This window comes from Eurosta solidaginis, chromosome 4 (genome assembly GCF_040869045.1).
Source record: "Eurosta solidaginis isolate ZX-2024a chromosome 4, ASM4086904v1, whole genome shotgun sequence".
NCBI classification, from domain to species: domain Eukaryota; kingdom Metazoa; phylum Arthropoda; class Insecta; order Diptera; family Tephritidae; genus Eurosta; species Eurosta solidaginis.
The window spans coordinates 193500349-193525674 of record NC_090322.1 but is presented as its reverse complement, the minus strand read 5'-3'; the positions used below and the strand labels follow the sequence as shown (position 1 = coordinate 193525674).

Here is a 25326-nt window from a genome sequence, read left to right as displayed (position 1 = left end):
ACGTTTTGTATGTCGGTAACCATGTCAGCTCACCGGTCGCCCGGCCCTGGAGTAAAATGGGAAGCGCGATGACAATATCATTCTCTAAGGAAAACTCGTTGCGTAGGCGGATTTGTTGAATACAAATATTGAACATTGATTAATAAACAATGTTTAAATTAACACAAACGCGCGATTTCTCGGTGCTTTAGTCGATGCACACCTTACAAAATGTGCTAATAAATTCATGAATATTACTAAAAAGCTTCGCAAATAAACTGTGTGATGTGTATTACAATTAAATAACTAATTGTACAACAACACAGCACTGATAATTTGTGTACGCACACATACTATGTAAGTGCGATTCAAAAAATAAAAATATTTGATAAGATACCAAATTATTATTATTATTTATTAAGCCATTGGACAAAAATCCTTATAGACTATATTATGAATCCAAGTAAGTATTACGTACAGCATAATTGTAATTAAAATATACAGCTTAAATAGCGGAATTCAAATATCAAAAAATCGGCTCTTGGAAGCGAAAAATCAAGAGAGACTTTTTTACTCAGTAACAAGCGTAATTTGTTCTGAAGTTATCTCCATAGAAAGATTAGAAATTCCGAAGAAGTCGTTGAGGAACGTTAAAGCGAATGCTTTCCAACAAATGAGGACAGTCAATAACCTCCTTAATCAATCACATAGTATACAAAAGTTAAACAGAGTATAGATCGCCAACTCTCAAGAGACTTGAGCCCTAAGAGAATAAGCGGAGAAGAATAGGATGGCATCGTTTCTGAAATTTTAATGGACGAAGAACATACTTAAGAAAAATTTCTGAATCCTCTCGATTCTATTTATGGCTAACTGAGTACAAGGCCTCCAAATAACTACAGCATACCTATTCAATGTGCGACCTTATAAACGAGGTATATAGAAGTTTGATTGTATAAGGATCAGAAAATTTGGAGGTATTACGCCTCACAAAACCAAGCATGGAGTAAGATTTAGAAATTACATAATTTATATGATTATTAAAGGAAAACTTACTATCAAAGAGGACGCCAAGGTCTTTTATCTCACTTACGTACTGAAGTTCACAATCAGAAATAGTATACCTTGTGCGCAAGAGGGAAGTTGACTTAGAGTAGGTCATATGGAAACATTTAGACGGATTAAGAGACAGACGTGAGTTCAGACACCACTGATATAATTTATTGATATCTCTGTGCAACTTTAGAACATCGTCAGGTGTCTTAATTATTGGGAATATCTTTAATTCATCTGCATACAACAAACATTTAGAAAATGAAAAACAACTATTGATGTCATTAATAAATAAAATGAAAAATAGTGGTCCTAATATACTTCCCTGAGGAACACCAGAGGTTGCCATAAAGGAACTAGAGGATACACTATCAATAGTGACCGCACACTGTCGATTGGATAGATAAGAACTAATCCATAGGAGAAAAGAGGAATGGAATCCAAGACAACTCAACTGTTTAATTAAGACATGAGAAACTCCGTCAAAAGCATTAGAAAAATCCGTATAGATACAGTCTACCTGAAAACCTCCAGAAAATGACGCAATGCAGTATTCACTAAACACCGCAATGTTGGAAATTGCAGATCTGGCGACACAGCCATGCTGGTACGGAGATATCAGGGATTTGACTGCAAAACTTAGTTTTGCGCTGATGGCATGCTCGAGAATTTTAGAAATGGTGGACAGCTTGGAAATAGGTCTGCAGTTACGGACATCATTTTTATTGCCACTATTAAAAACGGGCGTAACAGAAGTAAGCTTCCAATCATCACTGAAAGTACCAGCCGATAGGAACTTGTTGAATATCAATCTCAAAGGAAGAACTAAGGAAGGACAATTTTTTATCAAGACCGGGGAAAATCCGTCAACATCTGTCTGAGATGATGGTTTAAGCTCAGAAATCGCTTTACTAATATCCTCAGATGATAATAAAAGGGACCCGAAGTTTAGAGCAGAGTTTGGGCTGATAGAAAAATCAGGGATCTGATTACAATCATCCGGTGAAAAATTGGATTTAAAGAACTCAGCAAATAAGTTGGCTCCATCGCTTGGAGTTTGCGCTGAGGTACCATCAAGGTAAACGCCAGTGGGAATACTGGAGCAACCTTTTTCGACTTTATATAATTCCAAAAAGTTTTGGGATGAGAATATTGGAATCAATATTATGGATATAGTTGGCGTAAAAGCATTTGTTCAAGTTATTGAAATATTTTACATATTGCTTATATTTATGTATTTAATGAAGAAAATATGGTTCTTTATGAGTTTAAATTTTTTAGAGTATTTGTTTTTAAGATTCCGCAGTTTTAGAATGCCGTTGCAATTTGTTAGTACTTTGCTTTTAATTAGGCATTAATATTAAGATTGTCCGCATCGCACATTAAATTTTCCTATGCAAGCTGAATGGAAACATTCACATTTTTATCAGTACGCCGTCTCTGATCACAATTAGATATTTTATGGTGAAAATCAGTTATTCTGTAAGTTGTCTCGCATTTCCAGCAGTGGCGGATCGTGAGCTTGGCTGTGGGGGAAATGATATCAAAAAGTTTCATAAATTTTGTTTTTTTTTTATAAAAGCGGTATTCATGTATAAATTTCCATGCATCGTGAAATGCCAAAATTTTGTGCCTACTGCTATTTTCATGCTCAAGAAAAATGCAAAATTTTTCTTGAATGTTTTTTGATCTGCGTACAGCGCTTAATAATACCAAAATGTAAGCTTTCTATTTCAAAGTATTTTCGAAAGTATGTATGTATTCTGTTTTTAAATACTTTCAGGGCCGCGGAGAGGGATGATTTTAAGTTAGATAACCGTTTTTGACACAATTTTATAAGCGCTATCTGTCAAAAATGCTTCAACTAACTTAAAACCACATTTTATTTCGACTTCCGAACGACTTAAGTGGTCGCCATTTTCTTCAAATCACACTCCATACTACTCTAAAAAAAACGGAGAAAAAGTAAAGCGTGTTTGGCTCGTTTCGAGTGCAACAAAAGAAGCGCTTTTTTGTTTTCCATGCCGGCTTTTCTGCAAAATTTCCGAAAATACCTGATCAGTTTTGACAAAATCTTCAGGTTATTCTAAAGAAAAAGGTTGAAAGAGGTCACACGACAAAATTCCTGAACATGAAAATTGTCAAAATCATAAAACTTGCTATATAGAGTAGCGCCAATATGAAATGAGAATTCGAAATGCAAGTTCAGTGGATTTTCTCTTAGCGGAAACCCTTAAAAATGAAGCAGCTTGCTGGAGTATTTTGGAACTGATCAGCAATTATGACCCCCTATTGCATGAACATTTGGAGAAGGTGAGGGAATCTCAAACGAAAAAGAATCGTCTCCAAGCACATTATTTTCCTCATGGAATACAAAATGAGTTCATAGAAATCTGTGTAAGTCAAGTAATTAGAAAGATAGAAGGCGAGATAAAGTCCGTCAAGTATTACACAGTAATAGTGGATGCGACCCCTGATTCGGAGCATATTGAGCAGACTGTTTTTATATTGCGTTATGTTTTATTAGACAGGGACTCCGGAAAATGGAAAATCCAAGAACGCTTCTTAGAGTTTGTCGATTGTAACGCAAAAACAGGAGAAGCTATCGCTGAGCTGATTCGCAGCACTCTAAAAAAGCACAATATTCCCCTGGATGACTGCCGTGGGCAGGGGTATGGTAATGGCAGTAATATGAGCGGTCATTACAAAGGAGCGCAGAGTCATATCCTGAGAGATAACTCCCTGGCAATATGTGCACCTTGTGCTTGTCACAGTTTAAATTTATGTGGAGTGCAAGCTGCTGAATGTTGTGCAGAAGTCATCACATTTTACGGTATTACGCAGAAAATGTATAATATCTTTAGCGCAAGCCCTCAGAGATGGGAAAAAACTAATTTCTCCTTGCACAGCATGTCACAAGCACGATGGTCTGCTCGTGTGGATAGTGTGAAACCTTTCCCAACTCACATTCCGCAAGAAAGCTATTGATGAAATCAAGCTTTTAAATCTGAGTTCAGAAACAGTAACGGATTTGGAAGGTATTGAAGCATATATGGGTAAATTTGAGTGTGTCCTCTTAGCCTCCATTTGGCTCAAAGTGTTGACGGTAATCAACCATCGAAATCTGGTACTGCAAGCTAGAAATGTCACACTGGACGTGGAAACAGAAAATATACGTAGCCTGATTGATGGGTTGAAGAAGTTCAGGGATCAATGGTCGATCATACTTCAAGAATGTGAGATTCTGGCAGGGAGTATAGGAGTTGTGAATACCTTCGCAGAGAAAAGAAGGAAGATAAGAAAGCGCCAGTTCGATGAATTACCTGGCGAATTACCTGAGTGTGATTCCAAAACTCAATTCAAACACCAAGTTTTTTGCGTTCTTTTGGACTGCTTGATTGGTAACATGACAAGACGTTTCGAAGCCGTAAATGACATTGCGATTAAATTAAGTATTTTGTGGAAGTATCAGGATCTGACGGAAGAAGATCTCAGAGAAAAAGCAGCGGCATTCTGCACGATTTATGGTATCGATATTTCTACGGATCTAATAGATGAAATCATTCATCTCAAAGCCATCCACTTAGCAAATTTGGGATGTGATTCGCTGCCACCATTTCAACTTCTGAAGAAATTTCATTACTTGAAGATGGAAGTATTATTTCTGAACATCTGCATAGCATTAGGAATATTTTGCGCACTTCCAGTCAGTGTGGCTGAAGGGGGGCGTTCTTTTAGTCTATTGTCTCGCGTGAAACATTTTTTACGTTCTACTATGAGCCACAATCGCTTGACAAGCCTTGGAATATTGGCGTAGGAGTCCAGGCTTGCTCGCATCATTAGTTTTGAATCGGTAATTTCCATATTCGCAGACCAAAAAGCACGGAAGGTTTTCCTTGGCTGATTCAAGCTCTTAAAATGTACATATTTAGAAAAAGTTAATGTAAGCAAATCAAACAATATCTAACATTTCATTTATGTAAGTGCTCCAGTAAATCTTATTTTATATGAAATAAAACTGACAATGTGAATTGAAAAATTTATGTATGTTATGGTGTTTGTTTAATGAATTGAGTTTATTTTTCACATTATTATTGTCGAGATCAATACGCGTCTTTTGACACCTCTCCCGATATTTTTGCTAGCGTATTAGCAGTCGACCCCTCAACTAGACTTTTACCGACAATTCAAACACCAATTTTCTTGTAATTAAAGACTCTTTAAGAGCACATTTTTTATTTCTGTGAAATAAATTTCTATTTTTAAAATTGTGCAAAAACCGTGCAAAAAATTGTTCTTGACCACATTTTTGCACGCAAGGAAAACACATACGCAAAATTTTACTCTCTATGATATTCCGTTGAGAAAACAATGGCCCGCAGTATTGATGCTAGATATTTTCAGTTCCACACCTTAGACTTAAAGATTTCCCATACAAAATTTTATTTTTCAAATACTTTAAGTATTGAACATTTGAGTATTTTTTTTCTTTGGATATTTCATTTTTGTTCTGTAAGGTATTTCAAAAATAAAATTTCTCGACCTTTTGGGGGGGGGGGAATGTCCCCTATTGTAATGTACCCCCTAATGTACCCCGTCTTTCTAGAATCAATAGAAAACGTAGAAAGTTCTCCATTTCACTGTCAAAAGTTTCCTTGATTTTCTATATTTTCGGAATATTTAAATTTAGATAAAGAAGAACTTTTCTATACAATCTCGTACCGACATATTGTAACGAATTTTGGGAAATTCCGCTTATTCCAAACCTTCTGCTAACGTTCGAATCGCTAAACTGTTGAATAAATAACTCCAATATTCAATAATGCAAAATGGTCTTTATTAGACTACTTTGAGAGTACTTCACAATAACACTTATACTTCACAACCAATAGCGTGCTTAAATCAAAACTGATTAGTCATGCCTCAGCTTGCACTGCTTTTATACTATCGGTTTCCTCGTTCACCCATTTCTCCTAAGGTCTAGTTATTTCGCGAAACTGTATTCCAGAACAATTGTATCTCTTGCTTGGTTATTAGCTATATACATCTATATTTGTAGTTTATGTCTATCTTATAGCCATATGCGGGTGTATGCGTGAGTACTAATTCGGCTGATGACTACATCTGTGTGTGAGTTATCTCTTCGTTGCCTTGTATGTATGTGGCTAAATGATGATTAATGTGTTTATGTAGCTTGCTTTAATGTTATTGTTGTTGTGCATTTATTTAGTGATGTGAAAATTCGCCACAATATGTATATGTATATACCATAAGTTGAGCTCATAATGAGCGTAAACAATTGCGAACTAGGCGTCCTTTATGACTCTTTTTTGACTCCGAATGTTTGCTTGGAGGGAACCCAAAAATACAAGTAAAGATACTTTATTTCAAAGTTCCACGCATACAAAGTAGCGGGTGTTAGGTAGTAAAATATAAAATAAAGTGCATTTGATATTATCGAAAGTAGATTTGGTATTCTCTGAAGAACTTATGATTTATTCTAAAGTACATTTGTCAATTTCGTAAGTAGATTTGATAATTCTAACGCTTATTTGGCGCCTTCGAAAGAACATTTGACTATTCAAAGGTTCAAATGATATCATCTAAAATCGAATTGACGTTTTCTAAAATCAAATTGATGTTACAGTTCCGATTTCGGTTAGGAGATAACATTTTTAAATTCCGATTCCGGTTCCCGCAAACTCACTTCCGTTACATCCTTAGTGCAGGTTAGTACGTCCTTATGGAAATGACAATAACAAAAATTATCTATTTGCCCTACCCAAATTTGCTTATCACTATTTTAGATTCATTCAAACCGTCCACCCACTAACCACCCGTGTTCATTGAATTATTAACCAGTTGTTGTCGCAGCTACTTAAATAAACACACACCCCAGCAATTAACTGGCGATGCAAAGCAGCACATGTGCCGTGGAATGCTGAAATGTGAATTGATCTGTTTTGAAGTCAGTCAAGAATGCGATTACAAAACTGAAGGATAACCGGACATCGATTAAGGGCTATTCGAGCTAATCTTCTTCTGATATTTTTAGAAGACGTACCAGGCCAAAGCTTGTGTTTTTTTTTGCTATTCGCTCAAACTCTCAGCAGCCAATTTTTCGCTGCATTATATTGTGACGAATATTGGCATCACTAAGCTGTTAGTAAATAATCACGAAACAACAAAAACATGATCCAGCCACCCTTATGAACGTGTATACATTAAAGCTAGCAACACTTATGTAGAAGGCGACGAAGAGCTATCTCCCAAACACAGATGTAGTCATCAGCCGAAGTAGTTACTCACACATACACACGCATATGGCTATAAACTACAAATATACATGTACTTATATAGCTGGTAACTAATCAAGCATGAGCTACAACTGTTCTGGAAATTACTAGATTTTGGGAGAAATGGGTTAATGAGGAAACCGTGAGTATAAAAGCAGGGCAAGCTGAGTAATAAAGAATCAGTTTTGATTTAAGCACGCTATTGGTTGTGAAGCTTAATTGTGAAGTACTACTCCCAAAGTAATCTAAAGAAAGCCCAGTTTTCAACACTAAATATTGGAATGATTTATTCAACAGTTTAGCGATTCGAACGTTAGCAGAAGGTTTCAAATAAGCAGAACTTCCCAAAATTCGTTACAATATTAAAAACCCGTTCCCAGCGGCGTTAAGTACTCCAAATTTCATTTCATTCACGATTAACAATAATAAGGGTTGTGCCGTATAATGATTTGACCTAATAACCGGATTTCGGGTAATGGGTAAATCGTTGAAGTTCTTGGGAGGTTCCTCACATTTGGCTTGTGTTGATCTACCAGCATCTACATATAAGGCGTGCCGAGGCCAAATCGATGATCCTGTGAAACAGGTTCTCCCTGTCTATAGTAGTGGAGAGAGAGCGAAGAAACGCCGGTCGAGCTAGTATGACAAGTATGGGTAGGTGGTTAGATCGCCAGTCAATGCAGTGAAGTTTCAACAGGGGTGGACCATATGGAAGTTGGTGTTAGAGGCGTATGTTCCACATTACAAAGGCTAAGATGGTTGGTGTCATGTGGGGACACATCGCATGCAGGACATACATTACGTATGTCGGGGTCGATTCTGGACAAGTTAAAATTTAACCTCTTGCAGTATCCACAACGAAGTTGGGCCAGGGTGGCTCATGTCGGTATGCTTTCTTTTTCTGCTAGAGTAGGATAGTGTATATTGATAACGGGATTCACTGGGCGCCCGTGTGAGGAAAGGCGTTGACCGATTCTGTGTGGATTTTCCCTATGGCCTCCGTATGCTTGTCCGACGGCTGTGTCTTCAGGTGCCGGATCTACTCATAATGCTTACGGAGATGTTCCCTTATCCCTCTTGGAGGGGGGCTAGATCAATCAAGCAAAAACTGTCTGTTCACCATGTCGTTATGTTCTTTTGCTTCACTATGTAGATGGTGTTCAGGGGTCATAAGAAGACATCCCGTGGCAGTTCTGAGTGCAGCATCTGCAGCCTTTCCAGTTAGTGCTTTTAAGACGAGGCGATCAAAATGGTGAGGTGTGGCACATGATCTGCCTGCCAATTTCTTTGTACGTAGTTAGCAGCGTTTCCTTATCTTTTCCCCAAGAGCTGCCGGAAAGCGACTTGAGGATTTTGTTGCGGCTTTATACTTTAGATACAATTTCGGTGGCATGTGTCTTGAAAGTGAGAGTGTTATCGAACGTTACCCGTAAGGTATTTGGGTGACTGACATTCGGTAACGTCACCGTGGATTCGGTCGGTAATAGTACCAGGTCGCGCGAGGTGACGAAACAAGAAAGATTGTGGAGATATCTGTTTATTCTAGAAACTAATTCGTCTACTGCAGGACCAGATCCCGTTGCCATTATCTTGCAGTCGGCGGCGTAGGAATTGATAGTACCTCTTTCTGGTGGGGAAGGGAGCTTTGATAGGTCGCTGTCGTAGTTCTATTGCTTTTGAGGTTTCGTTCCTGATTTTTACCGACACTTGCCGACCATTCAGTTAATTTGCAGTCCATCTTTTTAGACAAGAGGCAAGGGGAACTTCCTATGTCTTGTTGTAGCGTGCCGTGATTGACTGTGTCAAAAGCTTTTGATAGGTCAGGTGCCACGAGCACCGTCCTATGATGGGCATTTTTCCTGGTTCAGTCCGTAATTCATCAGAGTATTTATGGTGTTTAGCGCAGTGGTAGTGTTATACATTTTGCGAAAGCCATGCTGATGGGTGGCTAGGCGAAGGGTCCGAGTAAAATTAGCAGGATGGTTTCCAATATCTTTGCAAGTGGCGGTGATATTGGTCGATATGACTCACCTTTGTTAGCTGCTTGCCAAGGCTTTAGTAGTGGAGCTATCGTTGCCATTTTTCATTGTTCGGGAATGACAAAGGACTTCAACTAAAAGTTGAAAACGTGCGTCAGGTAGCTTACTCCCTCAGCGCCAAGGTGTTCTAGCATTGGCATGGTCATTCCCTCTGGGCCTATTTAATTAGAGTGCTTGGCCTTTTTAATGACTTCTTAAACCTCTGTGGGGGTGATGGTAATGCGTGACACGTCGTGTTTGTGTTTATGTGTCCGTCGATGGATACTTTATCGTTGTTTTTTCGGGTTGAACAAGGATTTGACGTTTTACCACAGTTTACCGACACCCGCAGAGATTTTGCAGTTCTTTAAATGCTCTTCCCATTTGGAACGTTTGTGTTCATTTACTAGCCGCAAATTATCCAATTTGAGATTCCTACTTGAGGGTCTCTTGGATCGAGGAGTCTCGCTAGGGCACGTTCTCTTGCTCGGTTGCCACTTTCAGTCGGGGAAAGTGAGGCATGATTTCGGGTATTCGACCGACCAGGATGTAGCGTGCCGAAGCTGAACCGATAACTTTGCGGAACGCGCGCTCGTCTTGCCGGACATCAGTCGAAATGGGGAGAGCAGCAAAATATTGATTAGTGATATAGTCTTCACAGGTAGCTTTTTTGAAATTAATAAAAGTCCACTTTTTAGAGGTGATGAAATTAGCTCATCGCTGTATTGAAAGGAGTATGGGCAGGTGGTCAGATACAATCGAGCCCAAGAAGCATGCTATGGAAGATCGGATCCAGGAGTTACGATTGAACTGTCTAATGACATCAGTGTCTACTCTGAAGGTTAAATACTCTACGTTTGACTGTTCTGTTCCTTTCCAGGTATTCAAGCTCCAATTTGAGAAGACGTCAGCATTCCAGTTGTTCGCTGCACAGAACAGTCAAACGTAGAGTATTTAGCCTTCGTGACGTTAAATGAACCCTCTGCTAAGATCTTATAGACCATTCCAGAGGGAGAGCGAAACAATTATGAAGCGTTGATGGCCGCTGTTGAGCGATGTTGCGGAAGCGATCACAGGAAGCAGATATTTGAAATTTAATTGCAACACCGGTACCAAAAATCTTATGAGACTTCGCAGGAGATGTTGAAAGGTTGGCAAATAGGAAGAGGATCGAGCGGTCTTACCGAGTTATGTGGATGGAAAGGAGTGTTGACTGACTGTAGATACGGGCGCATCTTCATCAGTATTATGCGCTATAAGAACAAAGATGTGCCACTTCAGTTAAGCAGTTAGTTAGGAGTTAAGCAGTTAGAGAGTGCTAGTGGAGAAGATTCGACAAATAGCACAAAAGTTGAAGGCAGCAGGTCTGACAAAGGTTAACAATGGGTCAAAGCAATCAAAACCGAAGGTAGCTGCGAGAAAAACACTGACATTGAGAGACCCAAATGGATGGAGAGAACTTCCCAAAAAAAATGCAAGGGTGGTTTTAGGCCAGGGCGCACTACTGATGCAAAGCCAATCCGTCAAGCTCTTCGTAGTAGTCCATTGGCCAAACAACGGATTGTGGGGCAACGAATAAGGATTATTTGTAGTAAGATGAAAGACAGGTACGACAAGGACAACAAATGGGAAGCGTTCCTGGAGGGAGATTCGCTACTGCTATACAACCCGCGAAAGGTGTTTCATCAATACTTCAGTGTATAGGCCAAAGTTGTAAAGCGGATCAGCGATGTCGACTATCGCATACAAATTGAGAAACTACGAAATAGAAGAAGGATGGTTCATTTGGAGAGGCCAACAGCGATTGGATCGAGAGATTTGTCTGATGGAGACGATCAGACTTAGGTGGAGGGTAGTGTTAGAAATATTAGCACTTCGATACGTCACTATGTTGCTAGCAAATAATTGCACAACAGCAAAGCAAGCAGCCACACATACATATAAACATGAAAGAAAACTGGCCACAGTAAACAGCAAAGCTAAGAGCGAAGAAGAAAAAGAAATAGTCACACATCACGTAATAGCAGCTATAGCTATATATAGGGGATCAAATGAGCGATTTACGACCTGCGCCCTGCAACGATACAAATGCCTTTCGTTTTGTGGCAGTGAAAGTATTGTTTACGATGGTCGCAACAAATAATGCTAGCGAGTCTTAAGCAATATTGTCTTTTTTGATGCTCTGCATCCAGTCGCGGATCTAGGATTGTACTTCCGGGGTTTTTAACTTCATTATTTTATGTCGTATATTTGATTGTAACATGATGTAGGCAGAGTGAATTTCTTTTGATTTTTACCGATGGCCAAAAAGGCAAAACGTTCTTCAGAAAAATATTTCGATTATGCAACAAGTAAGGAAGTCTAAGTTCGGTTGAAACCGAACATTACATACCCAGCTGTACACTTGAAATGCTGTTGTTGTTTGTTTTGTGTGCTTAATAGTGTTACAAGGCTGCGCAATAATACATACTAGTATCGCCTGTGGTCGAAATTCGACCAACGTGTATTTTTTTCAACTCAGTCTATGCATCAAGTGTTGGAATTGCTATATTGCTGGTCTAACTTACTTAACTTTTTCCTTAAAATTTTGAATTTGATCTAAGACCTTGTACTTTTTGATTGTATTTTCTTAAATTTTCTACAAACTTTTCGCGTGTAATTATAACGTTTTGGTATGGAGTTCCTTAAACAAAAATATAAAAATTATGTAAAATCAAATGAAATTGAAATAGAATTATGGTGAAATTACTTGAAATTGAACTGAAAAATAGGGTTTTCCACACCACCCGGAAGTTCCCCGTTGGCGCGCTACCGAAGTTAGTTTTGGAAGCTCGGTTCCCCAGTAGGCCAATATAACCCATATACATATATCGCCCATTTACTTCAATTGTGTCATAATTCAAAAAAACGAACTTTTAGTTAAAAACGAAGAAATTTGCTAAAGGAATTTAGCCTATTTCACGCCACCCGTTTAATTTTGTATAAATACATATATAATATTGTAACGAATTTACTTGCAAATCCTCTTATTTGCAATCCTCTGCTAAGTTCGAATCACTAAACTGTTGAATAAATAACTCCAATTTGTAATAATGCAAAATGGCCTTTATTAAAGTACTTCACAATAACACTCAAACTGTGCAACGAATAGCTTGCTTAATAACCAAACTGATTGATAGCTCAAATGAAACTCTACTATTCAAAATAATACTGCTCTTGCTCGCTAGATAGCGTCTTAGTCGAAACTGCTTGACAACTCAAATCAAACTGAATTCCATCGCCTCTACAATTGCCGCCTTTTATACTCTTTGATTTCAACCTTCGCATCTTCTAGGCGCTTCCAGAATCTACTAGTCCAGCAGCTCTCAAACTTCTCAGCTGTAACTACAATTGCACAATTTTATAGTTTTTCTCATTGCATACTTATAGGAGTATCTCAGATATATGCATGTGTTTGTGTATTGACCCTCCGCTGCTCGTATACGTACATGGTACATATGTGTAGACGCAATTATTGTTTCGTTTATGTAGATACATAATGATTGATCTATGGATGTGAATTCACGTCACTGCTTAGCATCATCTTAGAGACGATAGCATCGCTCAGTGCTGCTAACATTCGTTACACTGCCCTCCACCCAAGTCTGATCGTCCCGATCAGACAAATCTCCCGATCTAAACGCCGCTTGCATCTCAAAATGTACCACTCTTCTACTCCGTGGTTTCTCAATGCTTTGTATGCGGTAGATGGTATCACTAATCTTCTTCACAACCTTGTACGGGCCTTCCCAACTGCACCGAAATTTGGCTGGAACACCTTTCCGCCGGCGAGGGTTGTTTAACAGTACCAAATCTCCCGCCAAGAAACCTTCCGAATTAAAGTTCTTGTCATGCCAGTGTTTCATCTTGCTACTCATTACCCTGGGCCGTTCCTTCACACTCTGTTGTTTGGCCAATGAACTACTTCGTAGAGCTTGCGCTGGACGGGTTTGCTTGGCATAATCAGTATCGTTCCAACGCTTCACAACAGTAGTGTGCCTTGGCTTGAAACCACCCTTGCATTCTTTCTGCGAAACCCTTTCCTTCGTTTTAGTACGTCCGTTAGGGCTTTTCAATGCCAGTGTTTCTCTCCCAGGTACCTTCGGTTTTGATTTGTTTGGCCCATTTGTTCCATCAACCTTTACCTTTGAATTTCGTGGCCTTTGTCGAGTCTTCTCCACCAGTACCCGATTACTGCTGAACCCTTTCTTCAAACTAAAGTTAAGTGGTATGTCCTGGTTCTTATAGCGCATAATTTTTCTCCGCATATCGATCCTGATGTCATGGTCAACCAAGAAGTCCACTCCCAATATGACTTCATCAACGATCTCCGCCACAACGAATTTGTGTAAAACCATGACCTTCCCAATTAGGACTTCACATATCACTTCTCCCTGGACTTGGTTATACTCGCCTGTGACCGTACGCAACCTTGCTCCAGGTAATGACTTTACTCTCCTGTAGACCAAATCAGATCGAATCAAGGAATGAGATGCGCCCGTATCTACAGTCAGTACATGTTCTTTGCCATCCATATTCACTCTGACGGTAAGACTGCTCGATTTTCTACCAATTTGCAACACAGATATCACAGGGCATTCAATAGCTGGATCTAGCTCTCGATCTCTACCTCTTACTCGCTCTTGCTCACCTCCTCCAGCTTTGCGTTTACGGCCACCCACATTGTTGGAACTACTAGGATCAAGATCGCAATGACGGGCAATGTGACCGGACTTCCCGCATTTGAAACATTTGATAACTTTTTCACTCCGCTTTTGCGATCCTTTCAGCGCCTCCAATATTACGTCTACCCACTCTGGCCTTTCTACCTCCACACGGCGTGCTTTGTAAACTGGCTTACACAGAAGCAGTGCTGTTTCTTGATTCAGTGCATGGGATACCGTTTCTGCGAATGTTGGCTTTGGGTTTGCATATGTGGCTCGCTTCGTTTCGACGTCCCGTATGCCATTTATAAAGGTCTGAATTTTTACCCTTTCGGTGTATTCCACGGGTGCGTCGGCATTCGCCAAATGTGCAAGCCTTTCGACATCTGGCGCAAACTCCTGCAAAGTCTCATTAGCCTTTTGGTAGCGGTTTTGCAACTCTATTTGGTGTATCTGCTTCCTGTGTTCGCTTCCGTATCGCCTCTCTAGAGCGCTCATCAATGTTTCGTAGTTGTTCCGCTCTCCCTCGGGAATAGTCTGTAGGATTTCAGCAGCAGATCCTTTCAATGCCACGAATAGTGCAGCACCTTTATCTTCAGCACTCCAGTTGTTCACTGCTGCGGTCTTCTCAAACTGAATCTTAAACACCTGGAAAGGAACAGAACCGTTAAAGGATGGGGTTTTTACCGTTGGATTGCTTGCTGAAACAGCTGGGCGATTTAGTTGTAACTGCTCCATACGACCTTTTAAATCATCTACTTCTGCCTGAAATTGAGCCATTTTTGCATCCTGCGCTTCCAGTTTTGATGATACCTGTTCCAAAATTTCTGCCGAAATTTCAGATATACGTGCCTCTTGCGCTTCCAATTGAGATGCCATATATGTCTTTTGGTCTTCCAGTTGAGATGACACTTGCGACGTCATTTCTGAAATACGTGCCTCCTGTGATTCCAGTTTGGATGCCATATATGTCTTCTGCTCTTCCAGTTGGGATGCCATATATGTCTTCTGTTCTTCGAGCTGTGTTTCCCATCTTGGATGTTATCTGTGTCGACATTTCTGACATACGCGTTTCTTGTGCTTCAATCTTCGATGTTATTCGTGTCTCTTGGGATTCCATCTGTGATAACATATGCGTTTTCTGTTCTTCTAGTTGAGATGACATATACGTTTTCTGTTCTTCTAGTTGCGATGACATTGTCGATGTTTGAGCAGATATTGCAGCCAAAATCATGTTCAAGTCTGTGCTCGTAACTGTCTCTTCAACTTTTGTTGTTGTCTCGTCCCCATCAGGATAAAAGACATACTCGTCCACATCAATTCCTTCTGCTTCCATTGCCTCTCGTAGCCGTGCCTGAAGTTCGAGTTTAACGCCGCTTGTATTCAATCCCTGGCTCTCCAACTCCTTCTTTAGTTGCTGGATCTTCAATTCACTGAACTTTGCCATGTCCTTGTTGTCCTCTGGAATTTATTCAACAATTCCTCTTCTCACACCAATTGTAACGAATTTACTGAAACTCCTGAAACTTTTACTAACGTTCGTATCGCTAAACTGTTGAATAAATAACTCCAATTTGTAATAATGCAAAATGTCCTTTATTAAAGTATTTCACAATAACACTCAAACTGTGCAACGAATAGCTTGCTTAATAACCAAACTGATTGATAGCTCAAATGAAACTCTACTATTCAAAATAATACTGCTCTTGCTCGCTAGATAGCGTCTTAGTCGAAACTGCTTGACAACTCAAATCAAACTGAATTCCAGCGCCTCTACAATTGCCGCCTTTTATACTCTTTGATTTCAACCTTCGCATCTTCTAGGCGCTTCCAGAATCTATTAGTCCAGCAGCTCTCAAACTTCTCAGCTGTAACTACAATTGCACAATTTTATAGTTTTTCTCATTGCATACTTATAGGAGTATCTCAGATATATGCATGTGTTTGTGTATTGACTCTCCGCTGCTCGTATATGTACATGGTACATATGTGTAGACGCAATTATTGTTTCGTTTATGTAGATACATAATGATTGATCTATGGATGTGAATTCACGTCACTGCTTAGCGTCATCTTAGAGACGATAGCATCGCTCAGTGCTGCTAACATTCGTTACAATATGTAAGTGTGACACAAAACAAAAATTTTGAGTAGAATAGCGGATACCTTCATAAAAAATAAAATTAAAATATAAAAAAATTATGTAATGAGAAGGAAAGCAGAGTTTACTAAAAAATGTTTAATTAAAGAAAAAAATAAAGTACTTAAATTGCGAAAAAATTAACTGAAGTGAACAAACAGTTACATATTGTTATGGAATCGCATTTTCGGTGGAAGCAATAAGGAAGGCGGTCGGCATGATGTTGTGGTGCACAGTGGCTAGTCATTGTCGGCTGGGGCGGGTCCTTGCCAACCTTACTGTTCCTGCGCCATAAACAGAAAAAAAGTCCTATCATGCCTATCAAAAAACTCAGCTGTTAGATTCAAAAAAAAAAACTGAAAGAAGCGCAGAGACCGACTCAAAACGCTTATAAATTCAAACTAAAACAACATCCGGTCGAACCGGATGTCACGGACCGACCGTTAAACATTCAAAATTTAAATTCAAAAAAAAACTAAACGCAAAAAAAATGACCGAACCGGACATGGCCGGTTACTAACGCTGAAAGTCAAAAAACAAGTTGAAAAATTGAAGTAAAGAAGGGAAAGAGCCGAATATAACTTGGGGGCGCCGCGGGTGTTGCTGCGACGCCCGGTGCTTGACCCACCCTCAAAATCCATGGCCACCGACGCACCTAAAATTTTCGGTGGCCCCTTACCTGGTAACCCTACGTGCCTTCTAAATAAATGGCGACGCCAGCATTCCCATATTATTTACAAGTTTATTCAAATTTCATTTTTACTAACGTATGTATGCTATAAAAGAAATATTTAAAGCTATACCTATATTTATGTCACCTCCTTTTTTTTGATAATCGTTATAAACGCTATGTGTGAGAAAAATATGTAATTAAATGTACTTATGTATTGTAAATATACTACCTACAAAGTAAGAATTTGATTGAATTTTTTTTCTTTTTCATTCACATTCACAAAAAATATTTTAAGACTATAAAGTTTGGATACAAATTTCGATATTTGGGGCTCTCTTACAAAATTATTATGTGGTCGTAGTAGAACTTACTTTTGAGTGTAACTAAATATCAATTTGGTATAATGCGCATAGTACGATGAGAATAATATGTAATATGTGCTAAGAAAATTTGTTATAAAAGCAATAAAGATCAAATTGTGATAGTACTACGTATTATATGCACGTATATTATTTTCTTCTGGTTGTTCGAACGATATTGCTAGCAATATTGATTCATATGTATACATATATATATATATATTGTATTTGTATGATATAAGAAAAAAAGTTTAAATCTTTTAGCCAATACGTGCATAATCGACCAATGGCTGCGGTAGCAAACTTTTTTTTCTAACGTTTCACGTGATGAAGACGGCTTATTATGAATAAAATTTACAGAGCTAACTTCAATCATTTTAAAGCAACAAAATATATTATTAAAATGATATAAAAAATGTATGCCCTGTTCTTTAACTACCCTGCAAAAACGCTCTCGTCATTCCACGTCATTTGACTAGCTATTATACCGTCATAGGTTATATTCCTAGTCACATTTGCATGGGCGTGGGTAAGTTTTATGACCAAATATTTTGTAGGGTAATTATTTTGAAGTTCATACATGGCTGGTACTTACATGGCCGCCAGAGTACGTACCGTGGGCCTCTGCCGGCGTGGTTACTGGTGATGTTGTTGTTGCTGGTGAAGTTGTCGCTGTTGTTGGTTATGGCGCGCGGTCTTGGGCGCGCTGTGTTGGTACTGTTGGTGGTTGTTGCGCTCTGGTCCGAGGTGATCAAGTGAACCTGGTGGCAATAAGACTTCGTGTTGACCTTTACGATCTGGATGACTTGGTGCTAACTTTGGCGTTCGTTGTATTACGCTGCAGTGTACTGCTGGCCCTGGAGGCGGAGGTGGTGTTGGACGCTTATCTAAAGGTGGTGGTGTACGTCGTAAACGTAGAGAAAGGAATTTATCTTCGGATACCAAGGGTTTCTCATCAACAATTTGTTTAGTGCCGTCCGAATCCGAATCGGAATCACTAGAACTTTCCTCACTAGGTGTGACTGTGAAACGCCGACCTACTACTTCAACTGGATATTCTTTACGTTGAGCTTGTGTCCACACAACACAACCGTTGTAAGGTTTATTACCACCCAAAATAGACGAGTAAAAACGAGGTTTGACGGAATGAACTGGTCGGTACTTTGCGCTATCGACTCTTTCCTAGTTTCTGGGCATTTTCCCGTTTGTTATTTTGGTAGTTGGGTGAAGGAATCGGCCTGCAATTCCTCGTTGCGGTCTTGTGGTTCTTCACAATACTCTCTTGAATATGTGCATAGCACGGCGAGGGTGTTTTGCGATGAGTTGAATATAGTCGGGGATGTGCAGTTGATGTAAGCAATAGTGTTAATGAAGCAGGAGCTGTGCTTGACGCCTTTGCCTCTTTGGTTTATAAAATTTTCCGATTAACTGCGTAAAAGAAAAGCCAACTCTTGCTTTTTCCCGGCCGGAAAAACGTACTATCTTTTTGCTTTTCTTTTTCTAAATTTTTCACCTCTTCGTTTTACTTGCGGCCGGAAACTCATTTTTTTTCGCTAGTGATCGCCGGTCTGTTTTTTTCTTGTTTTCCGATACTTTTTTATCGCAACTTTCGCCCCATCACCAGTCACTAGGTGTGTTCGCGCGAACACGCTCCCAAGTGGACCGTAACCGTAGACCATAACAGCAGACCGTAACAAACCTGCTTCGCTTTGAAGACCTGACGATGAAGCGAACTGGAAACCGGATCCGCTGGGGGCCAGGGGCCTCCGATGCCAATCAACGTAACCGTAGACCATAACAGCAGACCGTAACAATATAAAAACGCAATAAGTGCACTTAGACTTTTTCCGGGGTTTAATGTGATCATTGTGGAAATATGAAGATTCTAATGTTCGGATATTTAATGTTGGGATTCCCATTGAGATCTGTGTACGTAATTAATTTGTATTAAATTTGTAAACACTCCATTTCATGAATATATATGACCATATCTACGATAAAATATCGTCTGTGAACAATACAATACTAAGATATAACAAAGCAGAATAAATTAGAAAGAAAAGAAAAACAAACAAAAACATTAAAGTTATTCACGCAAACATATTTACTAAAATAAAATTGATTTCATAACTTTAAGCGACATAAAAAAATTAGGGTTATGGGATCTAAGCATCCGATTAATGGATATATAATCCAACAAAGTTAGCCTAATAATAAATATGTATAGTGGGTAATATACTGACTATGAACGCTATGATGTCGGTTGCCGTTTTGACCTAAAATCAAAGACGTTTTTGGGACGTTTTTTTTGTTTCGTTTAATATACAATGTGAAATTTTCCGATTCAGTCAAGTTGCAGTTAAATAATAATAAACCAATTTGAAATAAGAGAATATATAATAAAATAAAATAAGATATAATAAATTAGCAAAAAGGCAATATAAAAAATTTAATGTTACATTTTTGTAACTTTTTTTTTTCGTTCAGTATAAGACGTACTTTATCTAAAATAAGGATTAAATCTGCAAATGCAAAAACATTTTCGGGCAAATTTGCCATTAATTGTTATAAATAAATTAGTTAGTTTCAACTAAAGTTAACTCATTATTTGCGATTTCAAGTTTTTTTGAAAACAACTAAAATAAAAACAAAGAATCTGTTAAATAAAGACTTATGTATTTACGTGTAAGTGAAATTTGCCACAAAAAATGGGCCGGTCAAAAATAAATTCTATTTAAGCTTTTTGGTACGCTACAAATTATTTTGGCACATTTTTTTAGGATTTTGGTAGAGGTAAGTGGCAACAATGGGAAACCATGTTTTAATCTTTCACCGTGTAGCGCGTACGCTTATGTAGGTTTGTGTCTTAGAGCACTTACATAATTTGTCCAAAGATGGCGCGCTTTTGTGCAAGAAAGTAAATATCCATATTTGGAGAGATTTTTGGATTTACGAAAAAGTTTTTCTATTAATTATAAACAAATAGAGTAATATTTGTTAACAAAAATAGGCCTATGCACTGCGGCTGATCTATACGAATCGATTCATATCACTTTTATATCATTTTACGTATGCTAACTATGCGAAACCGCCTGTCAATTGTTTGTATGGAAATTTTGTTAGCGTATTAATATATAGATAGTGGGTAATATACTGCCTATGCAATACGGCCGCTATGATGCCGGTAACCGCTTTGACCTAAAATCAAAAACGTTTTTGGGACGTTTTTTTGTTTCGTTTAATATACAACGTGACATTTTCCGATTCAGTCAAGTTGCATTTAAATAATAACAAACCAATTTGAAATAAGAGAATATAAAATAAAATAAAATAAGAACTAAAATAAATTAGCATAAAAGGCAATATAAAAAATTTTATGTTATATTTTTGTAACTTTTTTTTTTTGTTCAGTATAAGACGTACTTTATCTAAAATGAGGATTAAATCTGCAAATTAAAAAACATTTTCGGGCAAATTTGCCATTATTTTTATAAATAAATTAGTTAGTTTCAACAAAAGTTAACTCATTATTTGCGATTTCATGTTTTTTTGAAAAAAACTAAAATAAAAAACAAAGAATCTGTTAAATAAAGACTTATGTATTTACGTGTAAGTGAAATTTGTCACAAAAAATGGGCGGGTCAAAAATAAATTCTATTTAAGCTTTTTGGTACACTACAAATTATTTTGGAACAATTTTTTAGGATTTTGGTAGAGGCTATTATAGGTAAGTGGCAACAATGGGAAACCATGTTTTAATCTTTCACCGTGTAGCGCGTACGCTTATGTAGGTTTGTGTCTTAGAGCACTTACATAATTTGTCCAAAGATGGCGCGCTTTTGTGCAAGAAAGTAAATATCCATATCTGGAGAGATTGTTGGATTGACAAAAAACTTTTTCTATTAATTATAAACAAATAGAGTAATATTTGTTAACAAAAATAGGCCTATGCACTGCGGCTGATCTATACGAATCGATTCATATCACTTTTGTATGATTTTACGTATGCTAACTATGCGAAACCGCCTGCCAATTGTTTGTATGGAAATTTTGTTAGCGAATTAATATATATGACGCAGGATACGAAGTCATTATCAAAAGTCTAAGAGGAATTGACGCGCACGCACTTTCAACCAATAATAATTTTACTCTGCCTCATATTTTTTACTACTCCAATATTTTCATTATTGTTTTTCTCGCCTACTAATTTTTAGTATGTAAACTTACAACAAGTGTTTTATGAAACAGTGCGCGTCACTTCATCAAAGTATGTCCCAATACTCTAAACTTATTGACAGATCCGACACGGCCATACTGACAAGTCACACGTCCCCGTGTGATATACTTCAAAGAGTCTCCCACTCGGCCATTACTGACTCAAAATCTTACCTTCAGTTTTTCTTTTACTCATTTTATAATAAGAACTACAATTTTCTTTCAACATAAATAAACAAATTTAAATTCATTACAAATATCGCTCCGCTAAGCCACGTTATCATTTTCCTCCACTTACACCAGTGGTTATATCTCCAATCTTACCACTTACACCAGTGGTCACAATTTCATTCTCCACCACTTACACCAGTGGTTACATTTCATTATCCACCACTTACCACAGTGGTAATATCTCCAATCTTACCACTTACACCAGTGGTCACAATTTCATTCTCCACCACTTACACCAGTGGTTACTTTTCATTATCCACCACTTACACCAGTGGTTAAACTTAATTTTTCGTTAAAAATAAACTAAATAGATAACTAAATGCCATTGCTTTCAGTTTCTTCATCTTCGCCACCTATAAATTACCATCAGGCATTCTACGCAAACGATCATGTGCATACTTATAAGTAAGGTCCTTTATATTTAGGATCAAGCTTTGTCTGGTTGCGTTCTTCATTTTGCAGCAAAACAAAATCTCCTACTGAGAACCTATTTACCGGAGCTTTGTTTTTATCAAACCTCCTTTTATTGTATTTAGCATTTTTGTCAATATTTTGCAAGGCATTTTGCCTCACATTATAGATGTCAATGTTCAATTCGGTTTCATCAAAACGAATCAGTTCAAGTGGTCTTGCAACCTTTCCTATCAATAATTCCAGAGGGCTGTATTTAGTCGCTTTGCTAACCGTACAATTTAAAGCCAACTGTATATCGGGAAGGGCATCTTGCCACGAACAACCCTTGCTTGTCTCTACAGCAGTAAACATATTCTTAAGAGTACTCATTATTCGTTCTACCTGACCATTCGCATGCGAGCTGCCAGTAGCAATAAGATGCAATTCAATGCCATTATTTTGCAAAAATCTCGAAACTCAGAACTAGAAAAACACCTACCCTTATCAGCAAATATGCGTTTAGGAGCACCAAAAAGTGATAAATTGAATTTAACTGCCTGAATACTATTCTTTGAGTCAATATGTAAGATATGGTGCAGAATTACAAATTTTGTGAATGCGTCTATTAACACAAAAACATATTCCTTTTGGTCACACTTACCGCTAAGCTTACCGGTTGCATTAATATGCACTGTGTGCCACGGAGTCGAGATCTTTGGAATGGAATGTAGCTCTGCCTGAACTTTACCAGAATGAGATTTAGAAACTTTACATGTAATACAGGTGTCTATAAATTTTTTGACATACTTTGCCATGTTCTCAAACCAGTACATATCATAAAGTTTGGCGAGTCTTTTCCCATCCTAGATGAATTAAAGATTCATGAACGCAATTTATAACCGACCATCTTAGGGTGCGAGGAAGGATTGGCAAACACTTCGTTCTGCCGTTGCGTTGTATAGTGCGATGTAGCACACCTGACCGCAGCTCATAAGTTTTGGATAAATTGTCGCTAAGTTTTCCATTTTTTAAATCAGAAACTATTTTCTGAATTTCCTCATCGCAATGCTGTTCAGCAATTAGCCAGTTTCCGGAAATATCCGCAATGTTAACTTCTTTTCTTTCAACTTTATCTACGTGATTGTTTAAAGTACGTTGTGGGTTTTTTGAAAAAAAAAAATCAACGTGGGCCATACGATCGCCATTCCTATTTATAATATCAAAATTAAATGACTGCAGAAATGCCCACCATCTGTGTACCCTAGGTGTCAAGTCCAGTTTGCTACGTGCTGATTTCAGGGAATTACAATCTGTAATTACAATAAATTTCCGACCATATAAAAAATGCCTAAAGTGCTTCACAGCATTTACAACTGCGAGAGTCTCCAGTTCATAAGAATGGTACTTTGCTTCAACAGGTGTGGTGCTCTTACTAAAATATGCCACAACACGAAGATTTTTGTCACTTCTCTGCATAAGGATAAGGAAAATTTGGATCAAATATAGTAAGAACAGGAGAATCGGTTAACACTGCTATAATTTTTTGTCTAATATTTTCATGTGATGTCCTCCAAATACGATTTCCTTTACTTAAACTCGTTAGAGCATATAAGGGCGACATTACTTGGGAAAATTTGGGAACGAATTGCCGAAAATATGAAGCTAAACCAATGAATTGACGTAGTTGAGTCATCGTTTTTGGTGGAGGAAGAGTTACCAAAGCTTCTATTTTTTTTTTTTGATTGGGTCTAATTTGACCATCACTCACTTCATACCCAAGGTATTCTACCTTTCGCTTCAAAAATATACACTTCTTAACATTAAGCGAAAATCCAGCGTCAGTAAGTATTTGTAAAACAATGCCAATCCTTTTTATACTTTCCTCAACATCTTCTGTTCCTAATACCAAAATGTCATCCATGTAAACTACCACATAAGAATGAACTAGCTACCCAAGAACTTTCATAGCAGCCCGTTGACAGATTACTGAAGCGTTTCGCAATCCAAACGGCATGGCCAGGTACCCACAGTGACCTTCTGGTGTTATGAAAGCCGTTTTTTCTACAGAATCTGAATGCACCGGTATTTGATGATAACCGCTAACCATATCCAAAGTATTAAAATAATAGCTTCCATGAAGTCTATTAACTTGGTCTGATATTAAAGGCAAAGGAAAACTATCAGGAATAGTATTATCATTTAATTGGCGATAATCTACGCACATGAGATCTGAACCATCTTTCTTTTTGACCAGTAAAATGGGCCTAGCAAAAGGAGAGCAGCTGGGCCGAATTACTCCCACCTTTAATAGTTCATAAATTTTTTCGCGAACAATGCCCTGTTCTTCAAAACTTAGTCTATAAGGCCGTCTACAAACGGTCTTATTCGGATCTTTAAGGCGTATTTGCATAGGAGTAACAGCAGTAGATGTAAAAGGCGTGCCTTCCGTAAAACTCTCTTTGAACCTGTTCAAAATATTTACCAATTTCGATTGAAATTGCAATGGAATATCAGTATTAAGATCTTTAATACTGAAGATTTTTATTTGCTTCTTACAATTATTTACTGAAATTTCGACTTTATTAAAAACTAATTCTTTACAACTCATTTTGACGCACACGCCCTGGTTTAAAATCTCACGCCCTATCATGATATTGTATGACAAATGTTCATCTGGTGATAGGTGAAAAAGTATTTCCATCACAATTGAATTTATTTCAATTGTGGCTAAAATCTGCAATGTACTGGTAATACTCGCGTGACCAATACCTGACATATTCACAACATTGTTAAAACGCTTACCGCAAAACTTTGAACGTATAGATTCTTTCATAAGTGAACACTCCGCTCCAGAATCGTAATAAAAAGTGTATTGCTCACCTGACTCCGTAAAATACCTGATGGCGACTTAACAGCACAAAAATCGACTTTACGATTAGCAATACCGCCCGATGTTTTGTTTTTAAAATTTTCGGTTGCATTTGGACATCGGAAGGCGTAATGCCCCAAACCCTGACAACGATAACACTTGACTGATGCCTTGTTTGGATTAAAAGAACTTCTATTTGGTAATTCCCTCTTGGGTGTTAATTGTGTGGCTTTATCCAATTTATATTTGCACATCACCGCTTTGTGTCCTGGTTTACCACAGATGACACATTTGACAGCAAATGGAACTGAGGAATGCTTCTGACGTTTGGTATCAATTCGTTCATATCCACTGCTCATTATTGAAATTTTCCTCTTGATAAACGACATCGAATTTA

General features: G+C 38.0%; 1 protein-coding gene across 12 annotated transcripts in view; it reads left to right on the top strand.

Annotated features, from left to right (window-relative positions):
• The window catches only part of hfw (leucine-rich repeat domain-containing protein hfw), a 127165-nt gene that overhangs the window by 21586 nt on the left and 80253 nt on the right, over window positions 1–25326 (top strand). Inside the window, exon 1 of one of the 12 annotated variants that reach the window (XM_067784425.1) lies at window positions 11549–11697. The exons of the other annotated variants lie outside the window; for them this stretch is intronic. Within the exon in view, the coding sequence (XP_067640526.1) occupies window positions 11689–11697 (9 nt within the window). The 5' untranslated portion in view covers window positions 11549–11688. Of the gene's footprint in view, window positions 1–11548; window positions 11698–25326 lie in introns of those variants that run through there. 12 annotated transcript variants of the gene reach the window in all.